The 20,956-nt window shown below is 41.9% G+C and overlaps 1 protein-coding gene across 3 annotated transcripts; it reads right to left on the reverse strand.

Moving 5' to 3' along the window:
* Positions 1 to 1,065: 1,065 nt before the first annotated feature.
* On the reverse strand, positions 1,066 to 19,189 carry gal3st1a (galactose-3-O-sulfotransferase 1a). Of its 3 annotated transcripts, none has more exons than XM_046350115.1 (3): positions 19,069 to 19,189; positions 5,648 to 5,795; positions 1,066 to 4,382 (listed from the first exon to the last, which is right to left on the reverse strand). In XM_046350115.1, the coding sequence occupies exons 2-3, from the start codon at positions 5,773 to 5,775 to the stop codon at positions 3,227 to 3,229; spliced, it is 1,284 nt and encodes a 427-aa protein (XP_046206071.1). In that variant the 5' UTR covers positions 5,776 to 5,795; positions 19,069 to 19,189; the 3' UTR covers positions 1,066 to 3,226. The 3 variants fall into 3 exon arrangements, with proteins under 3 accessions (XP_046206071.1, XP_046206070.1, XP_046206069.1); XM_046350114.1 differs by lacking the exon at positions 19,069 to 19,189 and adding an exon at positions 17,823 to 19,037 and having other exon boundaries at positions 5,648 to 5,791; XM_046350113.1 differs by lacking the exon at positions 19,069 to 19,189 and adding an exon at positions 17,823 to 19,035.
* Positions 19,190 to 20,956: the final 1,767 nt, after the last annotated feature.

Here is a 20,956-nt window from a genome sequence, read left to right on the forward strand (position 1 = left end):
CCATTTCTTTAGCCTTATGGTGAAATCCATGAGAGGTATTCTTCTTCTCTGACAACCGAGTTAGGAAGGACCCCTGTATCTGTGTATTGACTGGGTGTATTGATACACCATCCATAGTGTAATTAATAACTTCACCATGCTCACCATAGGCTCCCGAGTGGCGCAGCGATCTACGGCACTGCATCTCAGTGCTACAGGACACCCCGGTTCAAATCCAGGCTGTTTCACAACCAGCCGGGTTTGTCCGGTGTAGGCCGGCATTGTAAATAAGAATTCTTAACTGACTTGCCGAGATAAATAATTTAAAAAATAATATTTAATGTCAGATTATTTTTTATTTGTACCCATCTACCAATGGGTGCCCTTCTTTGTGAGGCATTGGAAAACCTTCCTGGTCTTTGTGGTTGATTCAGGTGTTTGAAATTCACTGGTCAACTGAGAGACCTTACAGATAATTGTATGTGTGGGGTACAGAGATGAGGTGGTCATTCAAAAATCATGTTAAACACTATTATTGCACACAGAGTGAGTCCATGCAATTCCTTAAGTGACTTGATAAGCACATTTTACTCCTGAACGTATTTATACCTGCCATAACAAAGAGGTTGAAAACGTATTGACTCAAGACATTCCAGCTTTTCATTTTGAATTAATTTGTAAACTATTTCGAAAAACATAATTGCACCTTGACGTTATGGGGTAAACCAGTGACACGAAATCTCAGTTTAACCCATTTTAAATTCAGGGTGTCAAGGAGTGTGAATACTTTCTGAAGGCACTGTAAATTCCACACTGATTACCGCTCACGAAAAATCTTTGTACTCAAGAGACACTGAACTACGTTAATGTGTAGCTACACACTTACAGACAAAATGACACACACGCATGTGTGTTTACACATTAGCCGTTGTTACTATCACGACTTTACTGTAAAGTGGATGTAAAATAGGGATGATAAAATGGTTCGAAAAGAAAAGCAGAATGCTGCACATCAAGATGTAATTTTTGAAATATTAACATAGGGAACAACGTTCATAATAAAGCAATACAACAAACACCTTTTTCATTTGGTCTTTATTTCGAAAATACAAGAGTATCACTTTCTAAAATTGGCAGGGCTGATGGGTTAGATCCGACGTTTCAGTATTCTCATTTTATTGTCCTAAATTTGCCCTCAATATGTTCTTGAATATGTGTCTTTCATGAAGGGGAATCTGAACTTGTTGTCATTGAAACCAACCAAATAGACAAATGGGGAAATGGTTCGGGTCAGTTTTCAATAGTATTCAATTTCACCATAAATAAATAGAGGGGAAATAAAAGGGACCATTTGCCCCCTATAAACAAAAAACACATTTTAAAGCGGGAGAGTGACGTTTTTTACAATGGTATGCATATCTTCAGATTGTAACTGAAAACGTTGCCGTTCTCAAGCACCTACCGGGTACATTACATTTTGCAAACATAAACATGCACTTTATTTATGGGAAAATAAATGTAGGTATTTGTTTCATTGGTCAATTGCTGCAGTGCTTAATTTGAGCCGGGTCCTGTTGGAACAGGTTTGGCACTTCTCCGTTTTTGACATTTTCGTTCCAGAACCCATTTGGCAGGATCCAGTACATCTTGTGGCATGAACAATTATTTTCACTGTTTACAATGTAAAAAATATAATAAAAGCAATCTGAGTTCATTCAACTTCGACTCCTCTGTAATTCTCCTGCCCCGTAAAAAACGTAATGAGAAAACGTGCCTGATATTCTAAGAATGTGTCCATGTTGGACTGGCCCGGGTTTATGGTTTGCCCAACATTGTGCCCTATACCAACGCGTGACCATTGCTGTGGTGAGAGAAGGAAGCACGACTGTATCCTTTACATAACTAAAATGATATTCACTTTCTATGATCTCTCTATCTCCCTCTTTCTACTCTGATAGACATGAACCTTCAACTCTCTTCTCTCCAGCTTTGCACTTCATAATTTATTTCCTTATATAATCATAGCCACAGGAAGGTTGCTGGAGGTGCCGCAGCAACACTGATAGATTGAAATAGCCTACATTTGCCAACGCTGAATAATTACTGCTGTCTGTTCAGGAAGAAATGAAACAATTCTGTATACTACATCAGGAGTAAAACTATAATTCACCCACAGAGGATCAATAGATTATAAAAAAAATACTGGCTAGGTGTGGATTGTGTGTAGCCGAACCGCAAGGCATGCCTACAGTCCGGAACGCGCGGAAAATCTTTCAGTGAACAAACAGCATGCAGCCAAAACAGACATTTCGCAATATTTCAAATACAATCGCGGGAAAACACAGGTTGGAAAGAAAATGGATCCTGCTGAAAAGAAGGCTAACCTGTTATCAACTTCCAAATAGGCCTATTGAGACAACAGCATTGTTTTACAAAGTAAAGCAAGAGAGCGATACGCTTTTTGGCACGAGCGCATCCGCCATCACCGGGGAGTGAGCAGCGCACCATTGGGAGAGTCAGTGAAATTGCAAAGCTTTTTTAGGACTATAATTTCCTCCTCATATTGTATACTATGTGTCTCCCCGCACACACAGGCCTAGGCTATTGATGAATTCAAGACAAACTAATTTCTAGTGATCTCAGATTCTCAGTTTGTCCGTGTCAAAGTAGCCTGTCATTTCGATCACTCGTGAGGTATTAAAAATAGTATGCTTTTAATCTAATATGATGTAGAATTAATTTAATTCATTGTTTTAATAAAAGGCCACATTTTTCACGGACACTAAGCCCCCCTCCCCCTCCCCCATATGTAGAATTTATGCAAGCGCTTCTTCTCTACCGCTCTATGCCAGTAGCAAAAGCTATGATAATGCTGCATGTATTCTGGTACACCAGAGCCCCGCAAGTCACCCCCCCTCTCTGGCACACTGTTCTGGCACCTACCAATTTACAAATTAAGCACTGCATTGTTGATATAGTCCCAAAATGTTTTGCTTGTCAGCGATCAAGTTTTCAAGAAATATAACTTTCAAAATACAGAAATACAGCTGGTAGGATGCATTTTGCATCATATTCTGCAAAACACAGCATCATATGATTCAAAATGCATCATACTAGCTGTAATTCTGAAAACTTGACTGCATACATGCAAAACGTTTTGGGACAATATCAACATTGGACTAATGAAACAAATACCAAAAGATAGTTTTGGGGTGGAGTTTTCCATTTAGGCAAACAAGTCAACCAGTCACCAGTTGATCATGTCTCTCACATGTCCCCACAGCTTAGTGATCCACAGGTTGACCCCCAGCTCTGTCAGGTATTGCAGCTCGGGTGTGAGCATCTTACGGCACAGCTTGAGGTGGGCCTTGTCCACGTTCTTTTTCAGGTTGTAGCCCATGATGGACTTCTCCCCGATGGGCTGCCAGGGCTGCATGACTGTCTCCTGGATGTTATCTGCATCCACAGCATGCCCTCCCTCAATACAGACGGCCGCCATCTCTGCATTCCTTCTCCGGAGCTCCGCCACGTCGTCAGCCATCCGCTGGTGCCCGTATGCCTCCACCTTCCTCCAAAAGGTGGCATTGAAGTGTTGGTAAAGCCTCCAGTCCACGGCGTTCCACTCCAGGGCCTTGGCCCTCAACTCTGGGGTCAGTTTGGACACGGTGGAGCCCTTCCGGGCGTTGAGCTTGAAGAAGAGCAGGTCGTCCATCTCCCAACAGAGGGCGTCCATGAGCAGGATGAGGGACTCCTCAAAGTGCTCCACCAGCATGACCAGCTGGAAGCAGCCTGCGATGGCCCGGATGCCTTCCTCCACCCTCGGGTCGCCCAGCTCCAGAGTGTTGTCCTGCCCGAAGTCGAAGAACAGAAGATTCTTGAGGTAGAAGGAGTTGAAGCCATCAGGGTCAAAGTAGTGGCGGGGGTCACGCAGGAACTCCCCCACCTTGTCCTTGCCTGGTATTTTCCAGGTCATGGGCACCAGGCGGCCAAAGTAATGGAAGGAGGATTCAAAGAGCTCAGCCGGGTCTCTGAGGACGGTGATGTAGGAGGTGTCTGTGGGGAGCACCTTGGCCACCTCCGGTGCATTGAAGCGCATGTGGTTGCATATGATATTGAAGCACATGCCAGGCCTGTAGTCCTTGACCTGGGAGCGTTGGAATGAGGATGGGTAGAAGAAGTCATTACGGCTGTTTGGAAAGGCAAACTTGAGCCTGTGCTTTTCTCCGAAGCGGAAGAGGATGTTGAGGAGCGTGCTGCTGGCCGTCTTGTGGGTCTTCATGAACATGACATCCACTTTGGGAGTGCAGAGGCCCGTCTGTCCCGTGGCATACTGGGAGCCATTTCTGAGTGGTGAGGCGTGGGCTTGAGCCGGCCGATGAGCGCAGGAGTAAGGCACTGGCACCCTATGGAGAGCAAGCGTACACATACAGTAACAGTCAAAAGTTTGGACACATCTACTCATTCAAGGGTTTTTCTTTATTTTTTACTATTTTCTACATTGTAGAATAATAGTGAAGACATCAAAACTAGGAAATAACACATATGGAATCATGTAGTAACCAAAAAAGTGTTAAACAAATCTAAATATATTTTATATTTGCGATTCTTCAAATAGCCACCCTTTGCCTTGATGATAGCTTTGCACACTCTTGGCATTCTCTCAACCAGCTTCATGTGGAACTCACCTGGAAGGCATTTCAATTAACAGGTGTGACTTGTAAAAACTTAATTTGTGGAATTTCTTTCCGACTTAAATAACCAAGTCCATATTTTTGGCAAGAACAGCTCAAATAAGCAAAGAAAAACAACAGTTCATCATTACTTTAAGACTTTAAGGATAAGTTAATATAATATTGTGATGGTGTGGGTGTGTTTAGCTGGTGACACTGTCAGTGATTTATTTAGAATTCAAGGCACACATATCCAGCATGGCTACCACAGCATTCTGCAGCTATACGCCATCCAATCTGGTTTGCGCTCAGTGGGACTATCATCTGTTTTTTAGCAGTACACTGACTCAAAAGACACCTCCAAGCTGTGTAAGTGCTATTTTACCAAGAAGGAGAATGTTGGAGTGCTGCATCAGATGACCTGGCCTCCACAATCCCCGAACCTCAAACCAATTGAGATGGTTTGGGATGAGTTGGACCGCAGAGTTAAGGAAAAGCAGCCAACAAGTGCTCAGAATAGCTGGTTGAGAGAATGCCAAGAGTGTGCAAAGCTGTCATCACAGCAAGGTTGGCTAATTTGAAGAAGCTCAAATATAAAATGTATTTTGCTTTGTTTAACTCTTTTTTGGTTACTACATGATTCCACATGTGTTATTTCATAGTTGTGATATCTTCACTATTATTCTACAATGTAGAAAATAGTCAAAATAAAGAAAAACCCTTGAACGAGTAGGTGTGTCCAAACTTTTGACAGATAGTGTACAACACAACACATCAAATCACAAATATGATCTGATTTACCATTATGCAATGACGTAGAGGACCCAAAACTAACTTTGCCTCTCATAGTAGCCTATTACCATCATTCATGTGGCAAATAAAGCAATCTGTATCATCTGTATACCATATATATTGCTACTGAATGTTGTTGATGCAATATTTACTGCAAATGATGCCCAACAACTTCCCCGGGTAAAAAGTGTCTAAAAGGGGCTTACTCGGGCAGGTTGAAGTGGACCTGTGGAGCAGAAAGGCAGTAGAGCAGGATCATACAGCTGGTAAGTAGGGTACCCAGGACAAGGCCTTTGCACATCGACCTCCATTGCCTCCCCTGTTTGACAACCATGGTCCCAAATTGAGGGCTATCTGAAACAAACAAAAAAGCCGTGTAAGTTATCCACAGTGTACAAAAACAATAGGCTGACAGTCCTGAAATCAACAAACTCCCTTTTTTTTCATTGACATGGAGTCTGTTAGTCACTTGGATCCACTGTCTCCTGTTCCTAATTGTTTGGGAACACACGTCTCAGCTCAGTCAAATGGTTGTTTCCAATGAGCACATTGTGTGCTACTAGGTTTAACTACTAGGTTTATGTTGAGCGAATGGCAAGAAATGTACATTCCTAGATCATTTGAACACACACACTGCATCCTTCATACAATTCCTTGAAAAAGGTGCAATGGGGAATTGTCCAAAGAAGAAACATGTCCCAGCACCAAATCATTAAACCTGTCCTCAAGAATGTATCCTCATTTAAGTTGACATTCTGATACATAAGACAGGCTTAACATTGTATAAGTCTTATTGTAAGACATTGTGAGGGATCACACCTATTCTTCCAATTATAAAGCGTTGTACCTGCATGCTTTTGATAGTGCTGCAGCTACACCTCTACTCTGAACACGGGCACGGCGTAGCCACACAACAGCACGGACTGATATACCCTGTGGTTCTGTGTCATCTGTCCCTTAGATGAATAATGCACGGGGCTGGAAAGTGATCCAGTACGGATCTGCAGCCATTCAACCTGCAGCCTGAAATCAGATCGGACTGCACAGTGACCCAGAACGAGCTGGCAGCATTAAGTACGTAACGTGAGTCATCCAGTTGCAGTCTAGAGCGTGCTCGAGCAACTATACTAAAGACAAAACCAAGTCAAGGGAAATCTGTATCAAAATGCTCTTTATTTGACAGAAAGCTCCCACGGCTTTGTTGAAGTTTGACGTTTCCTCAATACTGAAATCTTCCGTGAACAATTAGGTCTAACATCAGCTAGAATCACCATCCCCATTTTGCAGACATTTGTGTGATAAATGGTTGTTTTTTTGGTGGAAAAGAAAACATTCTGTGGCTGCTGGTCACTCAGTGATGGAGTTGAAAACGGGGCCATTGTCTTCTGCTCCTTTGTCTGGGAGTTCCATGATGGGGCCATTATAGAGACATGTGAGGGGGCATTCTGCCTGCCCTTAGAGTCAGCCCAGGCACTAGGATATATGAGAGACATTTAAACGCTCGTCCTCCTGAATCAGGGATCTTTTCATGGAGCTGTTTAACCTGCCGATGGACCTTGGTAAAGATGTGTGCTTCGTTAGGCTGAGCTCTTACTCTGGCTCTGGGAAGGATGCACACCTTTTTTGGGCAGGTGTCTGTTTTTGTGTAATGTTACATGTGGTATATTGTATCTACCAAGTATTGTCTGATATGGGTAGGAGCTAAGAAGTAACAGTGACTTTAGAAAGTATTCACACCCCTTGACTTTTTCTACGTTATGTTGTGTTACAGCCTGAATTTAAAATGGATTCAATTGAGATGTTTTTGTAACTGGCCTACACACAATACCCCATAATGTCAAAGTTGGAATTTATACTAAATATTTAAAAATTAAAAGCTGAAATGTCTTGAGTCAATAAGTACTCAATAATTTGTTATGGCAAGCCTAAATAAATTCAGGAGTGAAAATTTGCTTAACAAGTCACATAATAAGTTGCATGGACTCTGTGGGCAATAATAGTGTTTAACATGATTTTTTATGAGTAACTCGTCTCTGTACCCCACACATACAATTATCTTTAAGGTCCCTCAGTTTAGCAGTGAATTTTAAACAGGGAAGTTATCCAATACCTCGCAAAGAAGGACACCTATTGGTAGATGGGAGAAAAAAAAGCAGACATTGAATATCCCTTTGAGCATGGTGCAGTTAATAATTACAATTTGGCTGGTGTATCAATACACCCAGTCACTACAAAGATACAGACATCCTTCCTAACTCAGTTGAAGGAGAGGAAGGAAACCGCTCAGGGATTAAACCATAAATCCAACGATTACTTTAAAACAGTTACAGAGTTTAATGGCTGTGATAGGAGAAAACTGAAGATGGATCAACAACATTGGAGTTACTCCACAATACAAACCTAATTGACAGAGTGAAAGGAAGTAAGACTGTACAGAAGAAAAATATCGCCCTGAATACAAAGTGTTATGTTTGGGTCAAATCCAATGCAGCACATTACTGAGTACCACTCTCCATATCTTCAAGCATAGTGGTGGCTGCATCATGCTATGGGTATGCTTGTAATCGTTAAGGACTGGGGAGTTTTTCAGGATAATAATTGGCAAATGTTTGCAAAATCCAGGTGTGGAAAGCTCTTAGAGACTTACCCAGAAAGTCTCACACCTGTAATCGCGGTATTGACTCAGGGGGTTGAGTACTTACCTAATCAAGATATCTAATCACAATATATTAGTGTTTTATTTTTCATGATATAAAAAAAACAAATGTTCACATTTTTCTTCCACTTTGACATTACAGAGTATTTAGTGCAGATGGTTGACAAACAATGACAATGACATCCAATCCCACTTTGTAATAACAGCATGTGGGAAAAGGAGTGTGAATACTTTCTGTTTGTCTACAACCCCATTCAAATGGAATTGTATGGTGAAGGGCAATGGTAAAAGTCACTCTATCCACAAATCGTATAAGCAGTATCATAAGCAGTATCATAATCTTCAGTCACCTAAGCACATATTGACATACTGTGCATGAAAACATTCATGGCAATGAACCCCAAACAGAGACATTCAGGAAAACATTCAATGTGAGGGCTAAGTTGCTATGCACACCATCACAGTCATTGCCAATGCCCAAATAACTCATGTCTGAATGAAACCTGCTATGGAATAGGTTAGGTAGGTTAGGTCTGAGGAGCATGATTAGACACTAGCACAACCACTTCCACACTCCAGGGGGCAGCAGCAACCGGGTCCAGATGCTCTGTCAAGCATTGGTAAAGTGTGCAGGTGTGGGCAATTAGGAGTTTAGTCAATCTTTGAGAGAGAGAGGTGGCTATAGAGCCTCTTGGCGTGACAGTTTATGTTTTTTTAGTTCAATTCTTCAGTTTCCACAATGTACAGTTGTATTCAGAAGTTTACATACACCTTAGCCAAATACATTTAAACTCAGTTTTTCACAATTCCTGACATTTAATCCTAGTAAGAATTCCCTGATTTAGGTTAGTTACGATCACCACTTTATTTTAAGAATGTGAAATGTCAGAATAATAGTAGAGAGAAAGATTTATTTCAGCTTTTATTTCTTTCATCACATTCCCAGTGGGTCAGACGTTTACATACACTCAATTAGTATTTGGTAGCATTGCCTTTAAATTGTTGAACATTGGTCAAGCATTTCGGTTAGCCTTCCACAAGCTTCCCACAATAAGTTGGGTGAATTTTGGCCCATTGCTTCTGACAGAGCTGGTGCAGCTGAGTCAGATTTGTAGGCCTCCTTGCACGCACATGCTTTATCAGTTCTGCTCACAAATTTTCTATGGGATTGAGGTCAGGGCTTTGTGATGACCACTCCAATACCTTGACTTTGTTGTCCTTAAGCCATTTTGCAACCACTTTGAAAGTATGCTTGGGGTCATTGTCAATTTGGAAGACCCATGTGCGACCAAGCTTTAACTTCATGACTGAGGTCTTGAGATGTTGCTTCAATATATCCACATACTTTTACATTCCTCATGATGCCATCTATTTTGTGAAGTGCACCAGTCACTCCTGCAGCAAAGTACCCCCATAACATAATGGTGCCACTCCCGTGCTTCATGGTTGGGATGGTGTTCTTCGGCTTGCAAGCATCCCACTTTTTCCTCCAAACATTATGGCCAAACAGTTCTATTTTTGTTTCATAAGACCAGAGGACATTTCTCCAAAAAGTATGACCTTTGTCCCCAATGTGCAGTTGCAAATCTTAGTCTGGCTTTTTTATGGCAGTTTTAGAGCAGTGGCTTCTTCCTTGCTGAGCAGCCTTTCAGGTTATGTCGATATAGGACTCATTTTACTGTGGATATAGATATGATTGTACCTGTTTCCTCCAGCATCTTCACAAGGTCCTTTGCTGTTGTTCTGGGATTGATTTGCACTTTTCGCATCAAAGTACGTTCATCTCTAGGAGACAGAATGCATCTCCTTCCTGGGTGGTATGACGGCTGCATGGTCCCATGGTGTTTATACTTGCGTACTATTGTTTGTACAGATGAATGTGGTACCTTCAGGCGATTGGAAATTGCTCCCAAGGACGAACCAGACTTGTGGAGGTCTACAATTTTTTCTCTGAGGTCTTGGCTGATTTTTTTGGATTTTCCCATGATGTCATACAAAGAAGCACTGAGTTTGAAGGTAGGTCTTGAAATACATCAACAAATACACCTTCAATTGACTCAAGTGAAGTCAATTAGCCTATCAGAAGCTTCTAAAGCCATGACATCATTTTCTGGAATTTTCCAAGCTTTTTAAATGCACCGTCAATTTAGTGTATGTAAACTTCTGACCCACTGGAATTGTGATACAGTGAATTAATTGTAAGTGATATAATCTGTCTGTAAACAATTTTTGGAAAAATGACTTGTGTCATGGACAGAGTAGATGTCCTAACTGTCTTGCCAAAACTATAGTTCATTATCAAGAAATTTGTGGAGTGGTTGAAAAATGATCGCGCTCTAGAGACTCCTGTGGTGGGCCGGGCGCATGCACGCTGACACAGTCTCCAGTTGGACGGGATATCCTCCAACACATTGGTGCAGCTGGCTTCCGGATTAAGCCAGCAGTGTGTCAAAAAGCAGTGTGGCTGGACAGGGTCGTGTTTCGGCGGACGCAGGGCTCACGAACTTCGCCTCTCCCGAGTCCATATGGGAGTTGCAGCGATGGGACAAGACTATTATTATTATTATTATTATTATATTACTGTAACTACCAATTGGATATCACGAAAAGGGTAAAAAGAAAGAAAGAAAGAACTTAGCCACTCCCTTTGCCCTCAGAACAGCCTCGAATTGTTAAGGCATGGACTCTGCAAGGTGTAAAAAGCTTTACACAGGGATGCTGGCCCATGTTGACTCAAATAATTGAGAATTTCAATAAGATCTGGACCCCTACAAATCAGCTGGGCTAGACAATCTGGACCCTTTCTTTCTAAAATTATCTGCCGAAATTGTTGCCACCCCTATTACTAGCCTGTTCAACCTCTCTTTCGTGTCGTCTGAGATTCCCAAAGATTGGAAAGCAGCTGCGGTCATCCCCCTCATCAAAGGGGGGGGACACTCTTGACCCAAACTGCTACAGACCTATCTATCCTACCCTGCCTTTCTAAGGTCTTCGAAAGCCAAGTCAACAAACAGCTTACCGACCATTTAGAATCTCACCATACCTTCTCTGCTATGCAATCTGGTTTCAGAGCTGGTCATGGGTGCACCTCAGCCACGCTCAAGGTCCTAAACGATATCTTAACCGCCATCGATAAGAAACATTCCTGTGCAGCCGTATTCATTGATCTGGCCAAGGCTTTCGACTCTGTCAATCACCACATCCTCGACAGCCTTGGTTTCTCAAATGATTGCCTCACCTGGTTCACCAACTACTTCTCTGATAGAGTTCAGTGTGTCAAATCGGAGGGTCTGCTGTCCGGACCTCTGGCAGTCTCTATGGGGGTGCCACAGGGTTCAATTCTTGGACCGACTCTCTTCTCTGTATACATCAATGATGTCGCTCTTGCTGCTGGTGAGTCTCTGATCCACCTCTACGCAGACGACACCATTCTGTATACTTCTGGCCCTTCTTTGGACACTGTGTTAACAACCCTCCAGGCAAGCTTCAATGCCATACAACTCTCCTTCCGTGGCCTCCAATAGCTCTTAAATACAAGTAAAACTAAATGCATGCTCTTCAACCGATCGCTGCCTGCACCTACCCGCCTGTCCAACATCACTACTCTGGACGGCTCGGGCTTAGAATACGTGGACATCTACAAATACCTAGGTGTCTGGTTAGACTGTAAACTCTCCTTCCAGACCCACATCAAACATCTCCAATCCAAAGTTAAATCTAGAATTGGCCTCCTATTTCGCAACAAAGCATCCTTCACTCATGCTGCCAAACATACCCTTGTAAAACTGACCATCCTACCAATCCTCGACTTCGGCGATGTCATTTATAAAATAGCCTCCAATACCCTACTCAACAAATTGGATGCAGTCTATCACAGTGGAATCCGTTTTGTCACCAAAGCCCCTTATACTACCCAACATTGCGACCTGTACGCTCTCGTTGGCTAGCCCTCGCTTCATATTGGTCGCCAAACCCACTGGCTCCATGTAATCTACAAGACCCTGCTAGGTAAAGTCCCCCCATATCTCACCTCGCTAGTCAACATAGCATCACCCACCTGTAGCACGTGCTCCAGCAGGTATATCTCTCTGGTCACCCCCAAAAACCAATTCTTTTTTCGGCCGCCTCTCCTTCCAGTTCTCTGCTGCCAATGACTGGAACGAACTACAAAAATCTCTGAAACTGGAAACACTTATCTCCCTCACTAGCTTTAAGCACCAACTGTCAGAGCAGCTCACAGATTACTGCACCTGTACATAACCCACCTATAATTTAGCCCAAACAACTACCTCTTTCCCTACTGTATTTATTTATTTTATTTATTTATTTTGCTCCTTTGCACCCCATTATTTTTATTTCTACTTTGCACATTCTTCCACTGCAAATCTACCATTCCAGTGTTTTACTTGCTATATTGTATTTACTTTGCCACCATGGCCTTTTTTTGCCTTTACCTCCCTTATCTCACCTCATTTGCTCACATCGTATATAGACTTGTTTATTCTGTATTATTGACTGTATGTTTGTTTTACTCCATGTGTAACTCTGTGTCGTTGTATATATCGAACTGCTTTGCTTTATCTTGGCCAGGTCGCAATTGTAAATGAGAACTTGGTTAAATAAAGGTGAAATAAAAAAATAAAAAATGCTTCCCACAGTTGTGTTAAGTTGGCTGGATGTCCTTTGGGTGGTGGTCCATTCTTTATACACACTGGAAACTTTTGGGCTGAAAACCCATCAGCCTTGCAGTTCTTGACACAAATCGGTGTGCCCGGAACCTACTACCTTACCCCGTTCAAAGGCATTTAAATATTTTTTTTTGCCAATTCACCCTCTGAATGGCCATGTCTGAATTGTCTCAAGGTTTAAAAATCATTCTTTAACCTGTCTCCTCCCCTTGATCTACACTGATTGAGGTAGATTTAACAAGTGACATCAATAAGAGATCATAGCTTTAACCTGGATTCACCTAGTCAGTCTATGCAATGGAAAGAGCAGGTGTACATAATGTTTTGTACATAATTTAACAAGATTATTAAATTAAAAGATGTTGCTGACTTCACAACAGAACACTTAAACTGGAACGACACTCTCAGTAACAGTTACACAAAAGTACAGTTGAAATCGGAGGTTTACATACACTTAGGTAAGAGTCGTTAAAACGCGTTCAACCCTCCCACTCTGTCTGCCGTATTCTCTCTTTGCTCTTGTTTTCCCTGTTAGGGTGCCTGTGGGCGGAGTTGGGAGAGTCGTCAGCTACATGGGAAACACCTGGGCCCAGTGTGTCCCATGATAAATACACCCATCCCCATTCATGGAGGAGACTCTCTCCACGCAGACACCTTCATGGATTTTGTTGTGTTTCTTGGTGGTTTTTTTTTTGGTTGTTTGCTTTAGCATCTTTCAACACCCTGCATTAGCACATTCATTAATGCAAAACACTCACTTACACACCATTGTATATTGTACTTAGTTACTGTATTTAATAAATATATATTTTGTTACTCCTTATCTCCAAGTTGTCTCCCTTTTGTTACGGGCTTTGAGCCGGTTCGTGTCACAACCACTCCACAAATTTCTTGTTAACGAACTATAGTTTTGGCAAGTTGGTTAGGATATCTGCTTTGTGCATGACACAAATAATTATTCCAACAAAGGTTTACAGACAAATTATTTCACTTATCATTCACTGTAACACAATTCCAGTGAGACAGAAGTTTACATACACTAACTTGACTGTGCCTTTAAACAGCATGGAAAATTCCCAAAAAATGATGTCATGGCTTTAGAAGCTTCTGATAGGCTAATTGACATTTGAGGCAATTGGAGGTGTGGCTGTAGTTCAAGGCCTACCTTCAAACTCAGTTCCTCTTTGCTTGACATCATGGGAAAATCAAAAAATCAGCCAAGACCTCAGAAATAGCATTGTAGACCTCCACAAGTCTGGTTCATCCTTGGGTGCAATTCCAAACGCCTAAAGGTACCACATTTATCTTTACAAACAATAGTACACATGTATAAACACCATGGGACCATGCAGCTGTCATACCGCTCAGGAAGGAGACTCGTTCTGTCTCCTAGAGACAAACGTACTTTGTTGCGAAAAGTGCAATTCAATCCCAGAACAACAGCAAAGGACCTTATGAAAATGCTGGAGGAAACGGGTACAAAAGTATCTACAGTAAAACGAGTCCTATATCGACATAACCTGAAAGCCTACTCGGCAAGGAAGAAGCCACTGCTCCAAAACCGCCATATAAAATCCAGACTGCGGTTTGCAACTGCACATGGGGACAAAGATCGTACTATTAGGAGAAATGTCCTCTGGTCTGATGAAACAAAAATAGAACTGTTTGGAGGAAAAAGACCATCCCAACCGTGAAGCATGGGGGTGGCAGCATCATGTTGTGGGGGTGCTTTGCTGCAGGAGGGACTGGTGCATTTCACAAAATAGATAGCATCATGAAGAATGGAAAAGTATGTGGACATATTGAAGCAACATCTCAAGATCTCAGTCAGGAAGTTAAAGCTTGGTTGCAAATGGGTCTTCCAAATGGACAATGACCCCAAGCATACTTCCAAAGTTGTGGCAAAATGGCTTAAGGACAAAGTCAAGGTATTGGAATGGCCATCACAAAGCCCTGACCTCAATCCTATAGCATATTTGTGGGAAGAACTGAAAAAGCATGTGTGAACAAGGAGGCCTACAAACCTGACTCAGTTACGCCAGCTCCGTCAAGTGGAATGGGCCAAAATTCACCCAACTTATTGTGGGAGGCTTGTGGAAGGCTACCCTAAATGTTTGACCGAAGTTAAACAATTTAAAGGCAATGCTACCAAATACTAATTGAGTATTTGTAAACGTCTGACCCACTGGGAATGTGTTGAAAGAAACAAAATTCTTAAAATAAAGTGGTGATCCTAACTGACCTAAAACAGGGAATTTGTACTAGGATTAAATGTCAGGAATTGTGAAAAACTGAGTTTAAATGTATTTGGCTAAGGTGTATGTAAACTTCCGACTTCAACTGTGTCTTCTGAACTTAGAACTATAAGGTTCTATCTGAAAAAATATTATTCCAAGATAATTGACTTTAATGTTCCAAACCCTCATTTAGTTTGAATGTATTCTGTCAGCATTTTTTAAAACTTAACAACATGAATTGTGGTATTTGCAAACCATGCCCCCAAATATTCTAATGAGTCCCCACCTCTACATTATGAAGTAACTGGGCTTGGTGTGGGCTATCCCTTGCCCTTGTTTGGTTTGGGCTGGCCCTTGTTGGATTTGGTGGGGTCCTGGCCCATGTTGGGCTGGTTCCCGCTTGGCCAGTAGTTCCTAATCAGGCGGTATTTGGCCTTTCCACAGCTTAAAATGCACGAGAGGGTTTGATTTGATTTATTAGGATCCCTGTTTGCCGATGCGTATAGAGTACCACAGTATGAGTCTTAATACCCATAAAACCTAGCGGTCAAACAGGGAAATGGTTCCAATCGTATTTTCAACCATTCATTTTCCCATAAAGGATTTTAGAAACACTTAAAATAAGGACGGTGTTTCGTGTAGGCTAACCATGGAGTTGTGATAACTGTGTAAATCTCTCTAGGACAAGGTGACTTTTATCAATGTATTCACCTGTATTTACCCCCAAATGCTAATTAGCTCTTAATTTGTCTATCGTAAAGAACTACAAATGCCATGATGATCTGGACGTGATTGCCGAATCGAGGCTGTTAGGTTCTAATTATCAGAGTAAAAACTCGACGGACACTACAAAAGCTTACAGCAAGTTTATCGTCCCCCAAAGGATCGAACAGCTGAACCGGAAAAAAAAACATGTTCACAATAGCGGTGGTATATGATTTGAGGTGGAATCTCCTTCTCTCCAAACACTACATCTCTGTTACTAGGCTGGAAATTAAGGGACGCGAGCTAAAAACTGTTCCTTCTCCCTTAACGTGACCTGACCTCGACCCCCTTCATCACAAATCCATGGCTCTCTCCCTTTATCAATGCCTGCCACGTGATCGTTTTCCCTACACTCGATACATTCCAAGCTTAATTGCCCCCACCATATACTTTCCTCCTACAGATAACCATTAACTTCTGGTGTAGACCCTCTAAACCTAAGCACTCAATATTTCAATAGGATACCTGATAATTAACCCTATTCCAAGTACATTTTGCTCTGCCGATTTAGTATCCTTGAAGATTAGCTGTCGCCATAGAGCCCCACAGTGGAGGTGTCATAATACCCATCAAAACGAGCGGTCAAACAGGAAAATGATTCCAAATGGTTTTCCACCATTCATTTTTCCCATTTTAGAAACACTTAAAGTAAGGGCTTTGTTTCGTGTAGGCTTACCCTGGCGTGACATTTTGATAACCATGTAAATCTCTCTCGGACAAGGAGACTTATATCAATATATTTGGCTCTATTTACTCTCATATTCAAAAATACTAATTAGCATCAAAGTAGGCATCAAATCACTGCAAGCTCCTGCACGTCATCTCTAACGGACACCTTCGCTAAACAGGTATTGTATCAATTTAAAACCTGCACAAGACATTTCACAGAATTGTCCATTTAAAGAAACGTAGCCAATTTATTAATTACTACATTTAGCTAACATTAGATAGTTAATCCATAAATTTTTACCTAAACCTTGATGGATTCTGGGTTCTAACTCCTAAACTTGGAACAGTAACTGAAAAAGGTTGGGCTTGGTGCCTGTGTTGTGTGGTGTGGGCTTGGTGTGGGGAAAGCCCATGCAGGGCTAGCCCATCTTGGGCTGATGGGGTTGTTGTGGGCTAGCCCATGTTAAGCCCATGCTAAGCCCCTGCCCACCCTGCCCACCAAATACCTAAATGGGGCCAATAGGGCCATGTTTGCTGGGTAGTCAGGTTACAGAACAATTAGGCAAGCCTAGGCCCCCTAGAACCAGTGAGTATAGTGTAACAGTATTATCAGTTCTGTAACAGGCCATATTGGCTGCTCTATCATTTGAAAAAAAAATATTCAACCCAAATTTCAGAACTCAAACTTGAGATAAGATATTTTAGTTGCACATTATGATCATTCTATTATACCTATGTCAAAGAATAAGACAAAAAAATAGGTATTTAGAACCAGTGGTGGAAAAAGTACTAAATTGTCATACTTGAGTAAAAGTAAAGACACTTTAATAGAAAATGATTTAAGTAAAAGTGAAAGTCACCCAGTAAAATACTACTTGAGTAAAAGTCTAAAAGTATTTGGTTTAAAAAGTACTTATGTACAGTTGTGAAAAAAGTAATCAATTGTCATACTACTGATCAAATTCCTTATATTAAGCAAACCAGATGGCACAATTTTTTACATATGCAGTATTTGTGTTTAGTGAGTCTGCCTGATCAGAGGCAGTAGAGATGACAACGCATTATATTGATAGGTGTGAATTGGACCATTTTGCTGTCCAGCCTGAGCATTTGAAATGTAACGAGTACTTTTGGGTGCCAGGAAAAATGTAATAGAATAAAAAGTACATATTTGATTTTTGAATGTAGTTGAGTGAAAGTAAAATTGTCAACAATGTAAACAGTAAAGTACAGATACCCCCCAAAACTACTTAAGTAGTATTTTTACTGAAGTACTTTACATCACTGTTTAGAACCATAAATCAGTCTTGTAGTATACATTTCAATATACAAATCTGTGATTCTCTTTGTGAAAAATAACACTTACCCTTTTGTGCATAAATCCAGCAACTGCAGTTAGATTAAAAATGCCACTGAAGTTGAAACCTAGGACGGTTGTTTCTCCTCAGAGTGTATAGCAGTGAGTATAAGTAGAGCTGTCCGGTCCACTGGTGCCTTTTTCCTGCTCCCGTTGGATCGCACATGATGTCACAACCCCACCACATGGTCCAGTACTTTCCTTACATATGACAGCCCAACGCTCCGAAGCCCATTCACCTGGCAGGTGCTCTCTCTCTCTGTATATTATGCAAACCTGATGTCTCTGGCACCCTCCTCCTCCACTTTCAACTCTCAAAGTGATCAGGCTCCCTGTCAGGGGACTTGACACTGTGTGAAAGAGAGAGGCACATAGAGAAAGAGAGAGGGAGAGAGAGAGTGAGGGGGTAGAGGGACAGGGGAAGGGCTTTTTTCTGTCTTTATACAGAAGGCTATTGAGAGCAGACACTGGAGTCAAGTCTGAGATGCAAGCTGATAGGAGGGCTAGCAAATTGTTTAAAAATAACATGCAGAGAGCCAATGCACAAAGCCCACGATTGTGCCAACTGATCAAGCCTGCTCTGTTTCACGACCGTATTGTTCTAAAGACTAGCTGTGCATATAGATCATTTGAAAACAAAATGAAAATAGGATTAATAACATAATGAAGTATGAATTAAGCAATAAGGCATGAGAACCCATGGATTATCATAAATACACACGGCTAAGGGATGTTCTTGGGCACAACCTGAACAATAGGTTATAAATACACTGAAAAGACATGGGTATTGCATTTCATGTACACTTTGTTTTGTGGTGAACCCAGTTACATTACAGAACAATAGCCACAATTCATTTTTCAACTAAACAGCTGAACTTGAGGGATGGGCTTGAGAAATGTTCTGCTGTTCTCAACTGAAGGACCAACAGCTTATGTGTATTTTGAAACTATACATTGTTTGGGTTATGATATATGGATTCTGTACTAAGTTTGTAAGTTATATTACTTAAGAATCAAAGGTATATGTAATACATTAATAAGAAAGACCAAGTTAAGCTGCAGCTGGCCCAGAACAGAGCGGCATGTCTTGCTCTTCATTGTACTCAAGAGGGGTAATATTAATACTATGCATTCCAATCTCTCCTGGCTAAGAGTTGAGGAAAGACGTCTTGTTTTCGTAAGAAACATTCATTTGTTGGAAATTCCAAATTGTTTGCATAGTCAACTTACGCACAGCACTGACACAAGCACTTACCCCACCAGACATGACACCAGTGGTCTTTTCACAGTCGCCAGGTCCAGAACAAATTCAAAGAAATGTACAGTATTATACAGAGCCATAGGTGCATGGACTCCCTTCCACCTCATAAAGCGCAAGTGAAAAGCAAACCCTGGTTTCAAGAAACAAATAAAGCAACACCTCTCCCACACATGACCTACAGTACTTGTGTGTATGTACTGACATATATGTGTAACTGATAGATGCAAACACACGACATGTTAATGTTTTAAATGTATGTCAATTGTAGTCTTTGGTCTGTAATGTCTTGGTATCCCAGTAAAACTAGCTGTCGCCCATTGGCGTCGGCTAATGGGGATCCTAGTTAATCTAATTGTGAGGAACAGCAAGGAAATCTTACGTAAAAAGCTGATTTGATTCATTCTGCATTTTCAGTTTCATAATAAAGGCGTGTTACCGGACTGAGATTAAGCATATTCCTGGACCAAAATGCACTTTCAATGGAGATTTGCCGACTTCTTTGGACTCGTGAGAATATGGACAACTGTATTTGGTACCACTACCGTCCATTTAACGGCAGTATCACGGTGTCAATAGAGAATGATCCAGACATACGAGCCAAAGATTGATTAGTTCATTTTACTCTGGGAAGCGGGACGTGACAATATGTTGTCATACAGCACTGACTATTACAGTAAAGGGAGGTGGGCACTGTCCCTCACTTTCCACACACTAAATCCTTTCAATCCAGGAGAAAGCATAGGGATCACGCTGATCATCCCACCCTGCCTCTAACCCTTCCCCCCCTCAACACTCAGTCTTTTGTTGAACGGGGTGCGTCCTGGCGAGTGCCAGGCTGAGACTCGGACTAGGCGGGCATGTGTGGAATGCAGATATGGCATGCTGGTAAATAGGAGGGGGGGGGGGGGGCAAAGTGTTCTGTGCTTTCACATCACAGTTCCAGCAGCAAAGGTGGATGGGTAGCTCGGTTCACGCGTGTGGAAAAGCGAACAGTGAAACCATGGCAACCTCCACGCCACGATCCTCATGAGGCGGCATCAGATTCCACATCTCTGGTATCAGAGTTGGCCCAACGGCACATCTGAAACCAAGAAGGCTACCATCTGCTATTTACAGACAGACAGTGTTATGTCACTGATGACTTTTCGAGATCAGGGGAGAACGACTCTCCGCTCTCACTGAAGCCATGAAGGTCAAGGCGGACCGCGGTACTGCTGGCATTGTTTAAAAAAAACAGCATCCCCATTCTAGTGAACGGGGAAAAATCTTTGGGTGTCAATATCTTCATGTAAAAAGAAAATCAGGGTACCAATAATTGCTTCTATTACACCAGATGGATGTCCTTGAACCAGTTCTTTCAAAATAACACACAGAAGTTAAGGATTATTCAGTTGCTACTGGCGGCACCACGGTCAGCCTTCAACTGGAGATACTCAGAGAGGCCAGCACCAAACTAGCCTGCAACGTCACTTCCTGGACGGTACATGTTGTCTTGAAAATCTATCCCATGAAACACCATCTTAGCTGCTAAAACTGACATCCTTGCCTTCAAAAGGCACTATCTTCACATAGCAATGAATGGGGCCACGTGATCGATGGGTTTGTCCAATTCATAGACAGTCATTGTCGAGACTGATGCTTTGTATGGTTGTGGCTACCAGTACAGCGCCATCTAGTTGTCGCGTCGGAAATAACGCTGACATCTTTAGATAGAATGGAAAAGGGTTAGGCCCTAAGCTGCTATGTAGTCACTTCTGTCCATAGCTGGGTGAGGCTTAGCTAACATGCTACGGTTGTCAACAAACCATAATTCTAGACAAACCATCAGTGTCACACGGCACCAAGAAATTACTCGAGCCCCGCCAACCCTAGCAGAATGACT

Source organism: Oncorhynchus gorbuscha, linkage group LG05, assembly GCF_021184085.1.
Source record: "Oncorhynchus gorbuscha isolate QuinsamMale2020 ecotype Even-year linkage group LG05, OgorEven_v1.0, whole genome shotgun sequence".
NCBI classification, from domain to species: domain Eukaryota; kingdom Metazoa; phylum Chordata; class Actinopteri; order Salmoniformes; family Salmonidae; genus Oncorhynchus; species Oncorhynchus gorbuscha.

Coding starts and splice junctions, on each gene's coding strand:
- gal3st1a (XM_046350115.1), bottom strand. CDS start 5,775: ATGGTTGTCAAACAGGGGAGGCAATGGAGGTCGATGTGCAAAGGCCTT. Junction 4,383..5,647: donor GTCCACTTCAACCTGCCCGA/GTAAGCCCCTTT, acceptor TGCTCTCCATAG/GGTGCCAGTGCCTTACTCCT.